General features: G+C 43.1%; 1 protein-coding gene across 1 annotated transcript in view; it reads left to right on the top strand.

The window, feature by feature from the left end:
- Positions 1 to 745: 745 nt before the first annotated feature.
- The window catches only part of gpd1l (glycerol-3-phosphate dehydrogenase 1 like), a 24,933-nt gene continuing 15,813 nt past the window's right edge, over positions 746 to 9,865 (top strand). The window contains exons 1-3 of the mRNA XM_083762285.1: positions 746 to 951; positions 1,744 to 1,921; positions 2,569 to 2,709. Coding sequence (XP_083618411.1) covers positions 908 to 951; positions 1,744 to 1,921; positions 2,569 to 2,709 — 363 coding nt within the window. The 5' untranslated portion in view covers positions 746 to 907. The remainder of the gene's footprint in view (positions 952 to 1,743; positions 1,922 to 2,568; positions 2,710 to 9,865) is intronic.

The raw sequence follows: 9,865 nt of genomic DNA, 5'->3' as shown, positions 1-9,865 counted from the left end.
CCCGGGATGGTCACTCCCCCCACACACTCAGGGAGGGAGGATAATACACCCGCCCCCTCATAGCAGCAGGCAGCCAGAAGGAATGCAGTAGAAATACTGTAGAATAGATAGTAGATTCTATCATCGTGTGGTCTGTATAGCAGAATGTGTCTCGAGTCGACTCCTGTCCCAAATGTGTATCTCCTTTAAGGTGAAAGAACAGAAGAAATGCATCAGTTCACACTCGCAGGCTCATTAAGCTGCACCAATTAGCCAAAACAGTAACACCTGCAGTTAAATGAATTGAAGTAAAAAGGAAGAAAATAAAGGAATTTAATTGTCTTTTAGTCCACATTGCTGATGACACAGGCCAGGCGCTCTTGTAATAGTTTTGTAATAATAATATAATAATATTATTATTAATAATATGATACTAAATGGTGTGTGTGTGTGTGTGTGTGTGTGTGTGTGTGTGTGTGTGTGTGTGTGTGTGTGTGTGTGTGTGTGTGTGTGTGTGTGTGTGTGTGTGTGTGTGTGTGTATAGATAAGATAAGATAAGATAAGATAAATAGATAGATAGATAGATAGATAGATAGATAGATAGATCTAATTACGCAGGCCCCAAAATGGTACAACCAGGGTACAACCAATTAGATAGAGGGTACAACATTGTGTGAATGGAAATAGTTGACTACAATTCCCAGCATTTCTGTGCGACGCTTTTAGTGACGTAATATGCAGTAGACGTTCCCGCTTGCCATGTAGCACCATCCATGACTCTTTGGTAGCACCAGCGGCGCTTTCTCCATCTCTTTCGGTTCTATACATTATTTATATTGTACATGTATGTCATTACAGTATAGGTCTAGTAGACTACTTGTCGTTGTTCTAACTGTACATCTACTGGACTCTCCGGGAAACGTGTGCGATGGCCTCTCCGTTGAAAGTGTGCATAGTGGGCTCTGGTAACTGGTGAGCTGTGTGGTTTTTGCACAATGCTGTGAGGATGTGCAATATGCATGCATGCATATGATGTCCCTAATATGGCATTGCATTGAATGGAGTCCTTTTGAAAGGCCATTCGTGGCAATTCATGAGGTTATGTCGTAGCTACATTTTTGCCTGTGTTCATGTATAAATGTATAATTAACAAAGTAGGCTAAATGCACCATTTACGAGATTAACAAGACAGCAGGCACGCGTTTTCAATCCAATCAGGTAATTAGGTTACTACAGTTGTCGTGAATGATCGGATTCAACTGTAATAACGTACCACAATGATAAAATGTAGGATCAGATATTTACTCTGTGGATGAGTGAAATCTTACCAGAATCTTTGATCTCTGTTATGGCTTAAATTATAACAAATTACAATGGTGTATAGCAGCTTAGTTCAATCTATCCACACGATACCACATTATAAAGCCTTTAAAGTAAATACCTAACTTGTTCCCAATCCTTATTCATTGCATTCACAGCACCTATGGCTATTCGGTTGACAGTACACATGCAGACAATGCATGTGTCCACACTCCACAATGATTCATTTATTATTAGTATTATTTCATGATTTGTTTTTGGCTTTTCTGCCTTTATTGATATATAGTATCAAGTGAAGACTGACAGGAGAAGGGGAGAGACACGCAGCAAAGATCGGGACTCGTACACGCAACGCGCTGTCAGGCCAATTTCCATATATGTGGCATGCGCCTGCAGGACCACTTGACCAGTGGGCGCCTTATCATTATTGTACTTTTGTTGCAGGGGCTCAGCCATTGCCAAGATTATTGGCAATAACGCCCGGTCCTTGCAGCACTTTGCTACCACAGTCAAGATGTGGGTGTTTGAAGAGGACATCAATGGCAGGAAGCTCTCTGACATCATCAACACTGACCATGAGAATGTCAAGTACCTGCCGGGATGCAAACTACCAGAAAATGTGGTAAGTGTCTGCCGACCATCATCATCCAACAGTTAACCCAACCAATAAATTCAATCTATTATCAATGAATCAATTTTGTCATCATTATTGGCAAAAAGTTTCAAAAACGTCTGCAATGTGACACGTGTGACAAAAGTAATTGATTAATTTGATGAACTGAAAAAGTAATCAAGATAATAATCGCTAAAAAGATAATTGCTAGTTGCAGACTTGACAGCTCTATTGTTATCTCCATATTTTCTTTTTTGTGTGTGTTTTTGTTGTAAATGAATGCCCTACTTGATCATACTACACCTACTTGATCATACTACACAGCATCACACAAAAGCAGCAGATCCACAAGCTCGAAACACCGCATGAAGCGATGTGTTTTGAGCTTGTAGATATGCTACTTTTACTACTTTTGAAGTAATCATTTTGGAGCTTTACACCCGACAGAAACGTCATGAGTAGTAGTACGTTAACCCTTTTAATCAGCGTTCTACAGTAGTACCCGCCAAAACGATCTAATTGATTTAAATGAAATGTCTCAAAAGAGATGATGCACTGAAGAGAGACAGGACGTTAAACAGTGGTTCTATACCGTTTGAGTTAGAGGGAGTAACCACTGTCTCCTCCGTTGCCTCTCTCACCCCACCCTCCTCTAGGTTGCCGTCCCCAAGCTGTGTGACGCCGCAGAAGGAGCCGACCTGCTGGTGTTTGTGGTCCCGCACCAGTTCATCAGGAAACTGTGTGACGAGATGGTGGGCTGTGTATCCTCCAAGGCCCGTGGAATCACACTCATAAAGGTAGCACACCACCTCATCCTGGGGTCACCCCCTCTACACCAACATTTGGCCAATGTAAACACAATGTGACAGTGTGACGTTTATCCATTTCATCCTGTCTTCTCATAACATCAGGCTGATTATTCTACGCTTAAAAACACAGTTGACGATGTTATTGTAATCAGTGTTAACGAGAGGGTTCCTCTGGAGACATTCTTGCAGGCGCGTAGAGATTTTGGCATGTTGATTTTATGGGTGTGTCATAGTGTCACTTTAAGGGCATGGCATATTAGCATAATTAATAGGTCCTGGAATATTAAATGAGGAAAAGGATAGAGTCAAGTTTGAGGTATACTCCTTTATGGACATATTTGGATGGAAAAACAAAAACTATGATCAACATTTATTGATCAGAGATTGATTTTTCTGAGGACTTAAACCACACTTCCGGAGTGTGGACTGTGATTTTAAAGGTTCGTTAAAACACAGAGAAACTAGAAAAAGTGCCCTTCTGGGCACAGGTCTCCACCAGGATTTCTTCCTCAGCCTAGTGGGAATATGCGTGCACAGTTTCATCGCAATCGGACGCTGCGTTGAGGAGTTGTGGCGATTTGTACAAAGCGGGCTACTCCTGAAAACTGTAGGAGCCAATCGTGGCCAATCAGGATGGAATATGAGAAATCAAACAAACCTGTCTTGATCACATGACTATGGAGATCATGTGTACCGATTTGCGTGAAATTTGGATAAAATCTGAAGGAGTAATAATAGAAAATGTGTTTAACATATGTCGGCCTCCTGGTGGCGCTATAAAGAGCAGATGTGAAAAATTCCAGGCAAAGGTTTTTCCTTGGCCTCTAGGGAGTTGGCATACAAAGTTATCCACAGATCCGTGCAGTTAGAGGTAAAAACACTTTTCGGCCAGTTATAGCGCCACCTTGAGGCTGAGTTGAAATTGTTCATGTGGCATTTCGTCCTCGGCCTAGTGGGAATGTGGGTGCACAATTTCACGGAAATCACGCGATGTGTTCATGATTTGCAGCATTTTGTTTGAAACTGAGCACTCCTGTGAACTTTGGAAGCCAATCTCAAACAATCAGGATGGAGTCTGAGAAATCTGAAAGACCGGTTTCATTGAATGGCTCTAGAGAGACTGTGTACCAATTTGCGTGATGTTTGGACAAAATCTGTAGGTGTACTGTGCAAAAACTTGTTTTGCACAAAGCGGCCTCCTGGTGGCGCTATAACAGGCCGTTCTGGAAAGTTTGGGGCAGAGGTTCATCGCTGGCATCCAGGTAGTGTGTGTGCAAAATTTGGCATCGACCGGGTTTTAAGTATAAAATAAAGTTGTTAAACTGACTCATTTAGCTGGGGAGTGGGGACCCATTGGAACCCTGTCAAAGGACCCCTGAGGGTTCCTGGCATAGACTGTGGTTCCTGGACAGCACTTTGAGAACCACTGCTGAATAGAATTCAGGACCATGGACAGTGTGGTACTGTCCATGGTCCTGCATTCCATACAGTTCACATCTTGCACCTGATTGTCACCAGGTGGTTGCAGTAACAATGACAGGCATACAGTATTTTATATATATATATATATATAGTAGGGATGCTCCGATCAATCGGTGGCCGATCGATCGTGGCCGATCACCGATCGATCGGATCGGCTCGGCCGTGCAAAATCCACCGATCCGCGAAACCGATCAACAAAGCAAAAATCTGCGCAGTTTTACATCCAAAATAATGTGTCACTTTCTCGGTTCGGCACCGCTACTGGAGAAATATAGCGCTGTCGAAGGCAGCGCAACTAAAATCTCCCCCCCACATGGCAGGGAGAGAGAGAGAAAAGAGAGACAGAGCGAGAGAGCACGCACGTCTTCACCCCAGCGAGGGAGGGGGGAGAGAGAGAGAAAAGAGAGAGCGAGAGAGAGCACGGACGTCTTCACCACAGCGAGCGAGGGGGGAGAGAGAGAAAAAAGAGAGAGAGAGAGCGAGAGAGCACGTCTTCACCCCAGCGAGGGAGGGAGACGGAGAGAAAGGGAGAGAGGCTGCTCCAGTCCAGTCATTACCTTTTTTCTCATTGACCAGCAGAAAAGTGAGCAAACTATAATCCTTGTGCCCTGATACAACTTTCTTGGAAATGTGCTGGCTGCCTGCAGTTGCAGGCAGCCAGCCAGTAAGATGAGCCTGTGCATTTCACGGTTTTCACCCTGTATAACTTGAACGCATAGGCAAGGCAATCAAGACCATTAATTAATGACAGCTGTGTAGGCGCGATGAGTCTAATGTTGTGTGTGTGTTACACCAAAAGTGGTGACCTGATTATATAGGTCACCTAGGTGACACACACGGCTTCTATACAATGCGTTGTCAACACATACTGAGTTGACAAAGATTGACAATTTCGGAGAAGACTGATAGTTTATCCTTTAGTAATTAGGCTGTGGAAGTATTCACACTACTTTAGTGTGGATTTATTGGTATTGTCAATTTAAGGAAAGGAGGAGGAGGAGGAGGTGGTGGTGATCAAGCAGCTCCACAAGACCACAACGTTACATTGGTAGGCTCAAGGCTGCATTTTTTCCCTTTTTTTTCTCTCGAGGGTGCATGGGATGATGGGAGCCCCTCCAGCAGGCTAGGGAGCCCCGCTCAGGTTAGCGGAAAATGACCGCGGGGCGCGGGTTGCCAGATTTTAGTAAGTAAAAATAAATAAATAATAATAATAATAATAATAATAAAAATATTAAAAAAGATCGGAATCGGAATCGGCCGATCTTAAAAAAAAGGATCGGTGATCGGCCCCCAAAAACGTGATCGGAGCATCCCTAATATATATATATATATATATATATATATATATATATATATATCATTCAATGTGCACAGCACAGTGGCCTTGACCGGCCAAGTCATACCAAAGAAGAAGACTATAAAGAAATGGTACCCAATGCCTCAGGAGGTGTACGTACTTGTATATCAAGCTGCCTCATGCTCCTGAAACAGGAGATGGACTCCTGACCTATGGGCCTCATGCATGTCTTGGAAACCGTCAGTTCCCAAGTCTACTTACTTCATGTGCACAATAAACAGCAATACATATATGTAGGAAGGCTTAGCCTTAGCGTGCAGTACCTGCTACCAAACCAAACTCAGCTTCTTCTACGCAACGGTAGAGTCTGTTCTCCTATACGGCAGTGAATGCTGGACCTTGAAGCCAACCCTGCAGAAGTCTCTCGATGGGTGCTACACCAGAATGTTACGTGCAGTACTCAACATCAATAAGAGCACACATGTTACCAACACAAATCTGTATGATGGAATGCCAAGGGTGAGCCAGAAAATAGCAGCCAGGGGAATGAGACTAGCAGGACACTGCCAACAACACCAAGAGCTGCCAGCCAGCAAACTAGTGCTGTGGGATCCAACAGACGGGAACCGGTCACGAGGACGTCCCACGCTAACATACGTGGATGTACTCAAGAACGACGCAGGAGCGCAAAGTACCAACGAACTGGCCAGATGTATGGAGAACCGGGATGACTGGAAACGACGATGGAGGGCTCGTCTGAGGACGACCTAGAGAGACCTACTACCCCTGCATGGTAGTTGTAGAAACGGCAGACTGTATGAAGCCATCTTTACATTTGCAACAGAAGAAATAGATCCCATCCTCTATAGCGCACATTGCTGTCTAGAATATAATGTAACAATTGGGAACCATGAAAGGTTAAGTCACAAGGCATAAATAAGGCCTTGATTTAAAAAGCATTGTTTCTGACTAACACCTGCAGAATCACACTAACTGTGCCACTTCGCATTGCTTTAATTACTGCATTATTAATTGGATTTCAGAAAACCCCTTATGCCACAATGAAAAAGACAATGATCTAGAGGTTAACGATGTGATTACACTTGGGCACCACTCTGTACTGTGGGTAACAGTGACATGGTTCTGCAGTCTGCATCTAATTCCATCAGTGTAATTCCTGAGAAACTCCCCAAACTAGGTTGCTGTAAAAGTATTACTATTGTTACTATAGCCGTAATTATACAGTACTACCGATCATGTAATTATTGCCAGGTTATAGAGTACCATCTGGATTGAAGAACAGCACCCCATGGCACTAGCTTTGTGTGTTCTCCTGCCTTAAATGAAATTACTTACAATATTCTACATTATGACAATGGATATTTGAATATCTGTGCCGTTGTGATACTTTATAACATTGTCATCAGTTGCCCATTAGGGCCATTAATTGCAGTATTGTGTGTTCCCCTCCTTGTTACACTTAACCCATTAAGACTTAAAGTTGATTCTATAGAAAACACTGTACAACAAACGCCGTACAACAAATAGTGAAAATAGTCTACCTAAAAGCTCACAAGCAATTGTGATACGATGCATTGTAGGCTTGTAGATCTGCTATAGAGCACCGAAGTCTGACGTCACTTTCAGTAGAGGGCGCCAGTACACAGATTCATGTATTTTTGAGTGGTGGAACCACTCCTACATCCAGCATCCATGTCCGTGTACCTGTGTGTGTATGTACCTGTATGTATAAGTGAGCACGAGTATGTTACTTATTTATACCAGTAGGGGGCACCAGAGTGGTGCAACCACTCCTACAACCAGCAATGATCCTGTTGTCATGAAATTGGAACGATACAGAGAAGACATTGGAACGATACAGAGAAGAAATTGGACGATACAAATTGGAATGATACAGAGAACCAATAGACGGGAGTTGCACCACTCGGTTCACACTGGTGTGATTTTTTAGTTGCATTGAAATCCCCATTTTAGATCGCTTCATATAAGAACTGTTTGAAAAATAAACCAATCATCTCTGCCTTTCTGTCAGGGGGGTGGCTGTGCGTCGTTAATGATGTCCATTCATATTTGATACAGCCAGTTTCTGGAGAAAATGGAATTAATGTAGCCGCAAAAGCCTTGAAACTACATATGAAGGCAATGTCGCTGCTAATATACATCACGCCCAGCTGTCAACACATTGCGTTCCTGAGATTCCTCGTTGACGTAAGCTCAGCTGGTGCTGACTGGACTCGTACTAACCACGAAACATTAAATATCAATAAAATAAAAATAAACGTAATTAACGTTAAGTTTCTGTTGTGCGACGGGCAGATGCAGCCACCCGCCTACCCGGAAATGTAGTATCTGGGTTGTTTGACTCTTTTCTAACGCTTATTTACTTACTATTTGGGTATATTTGTACATTTCCACATTCAGTCGATGCAGAGCTTCATATCCATATGAGTGAAAAGGCCGGGGTGATCGGTTTATTTTTCAAACACAGTTCTTATATGAAGAGATCTAAAATCCCCCTATGGGGATTTCAATGCAAATAAAAAATACATGAACCTGGGAACCTCTTCCGACAGTGACGTCAGGACTTCGGTGCTCTATAGTTTTTAAGCTATTTTTGAGCGGTGCCTCCGCTCCATTACGGAGCTATGTCTGTCCGTATGTCTGTGTCTGTATGTCCGAGCATGGAAAGCTGCAACACCTAAAGTGGCCAGTACAGTACAGCACAGAGTATACTACAGTACGAGCCCTGGGACGTTCCTGGGGGTCTGGATGTTCCGGGGACCCTAACTCTGTCATTTCTCGACCGGGCCGGCTCGCCAGGAACTGGGCTGGCACCTTGGGCGCGTTCCTCGGGGTCTGAATGTTTGGGGGGACCCCCGCACAGTAGTACACTACAATACAGTACAGAGCACAGTAGAGTACAGTAACTACAAGTAAGACGCGCAAACGCGTGAAGCGAACGCAGCTCGTGTGTGTGTGGTTGTGTGTGTGTGTGTGTGTGTGTGTGTGTGTGTGTGTGTGTGTGTGTGTGTGTGTGTGTGTGTGTGTGTGTGTGCTACAGCTGCGCCCTGTGTGTGTGTGTGTGCTACAGCTGCGCCCTCTGGTGGCGGGCGGGTGGTGTAACAGCGGGACAGACACACAGACATTCAGCCCTTGCTGTCATAGTAAGTGGCTCACTGCGTTCGCAATAACAATAAATGTATAGTTGCACCGCTCAGTTCACACAGGTGTGATTTTTTTAAAACAAAACGAACAAATGGTCGGCCCACAATGACATGGTCAAAATAGGGACACATGTTGAAAGTGGTTAAATAGGCAGGCTTGGTCACCTTGCATCTGCCACCTGCTTCTAGATTGTATAATGTAGAACGTCAATTATAGAATTCTAGACATTTGAGATTCTAGAGTCTGTAGCATTTTAGTGTCACACAGTCCAAATGCATTTTCACAGTAGAAACTCGTATATTCTTTGCTGAACCGATAAGATCTATAAATAGATATGAATGTTGCGTTTGTTCAGTATGCTGCAGTTTCCTATTCCCTAAGGTGTGTCAGAACAGCTGGTTACCATATGGGCTGTAATATTGTCTAAGCCACTGTAAGGCATTCTCTCCAGGATGTTTATGTGATTATGTGATTTTATGAGACAAAGGGCTCCATTAAGCAGTTCAAATAATATTACTAATCATATTACAGTTTTATGAGCTGGGGGCGTGTGGTATGTCATATTGCAATTTTGGGCATGTTAAGAAGCGCTTTCGACACCCCGTCGATTGCGCAAAACGGCCTTGAATTAGTTAGTGTTTGAGACGTACCCAATCAACATGTCCGTACTATTCTCTTTACCAGTCAGCTGATGTCACATACGGAATGCGCACTTTGGGGATCGTGGTATTACATTTCTTCAGGCTGGCACCATAGAAGACATGACATGACTTGGTCACATTTGGGTTAATTATTCCTATTGCACTGCATGCTGTCACCTTTATGCCTCAAAATAATTTGTTTCTATTGAAAAACACCAGTAAAATAACGTTTATTATATTTTATTTCATTCAAGTCATGATGAAGGAATGAGTTGAATGCTGCTGCTTAATGCTGTGCCTGTGGCCCCGATGGTATATGGTCTAAGGTTGAGAAATGAAAGAATTATGGCCGTTTCTAATCTCAACATTTTACAAAAAAAAGACGCAAAAAGAGGCTGTTGCCATGTCTCATAGAAACAAGTAAATAGGTCTATAAAAATAAGCGCATATAACAGGGGTCTGTAACCTATTTTAAATGAAGTGCCATGTTTTTATTTTCTAGATAGTGAGTCTGCCATATCCAGATTAATTTTAATGA

Source organism: Protomyctophum parallelum (assembly GCF_964188405.1).
Source record: "Protomyctophum parallelum genome assembly, chromosome: 3".
Lineage (NCBI taxonomy): Eukaryota > Metazoa > Chordata > Actinopteri > Myctophiformes > Myctophidae > Protomyctophum > Protomyctophum parallelum.
The sequence above is the reverse complement of the archived record's forward strand: the minus strand, read 5'-3'. Positions and strand labels throughout refer to the sequence as shown.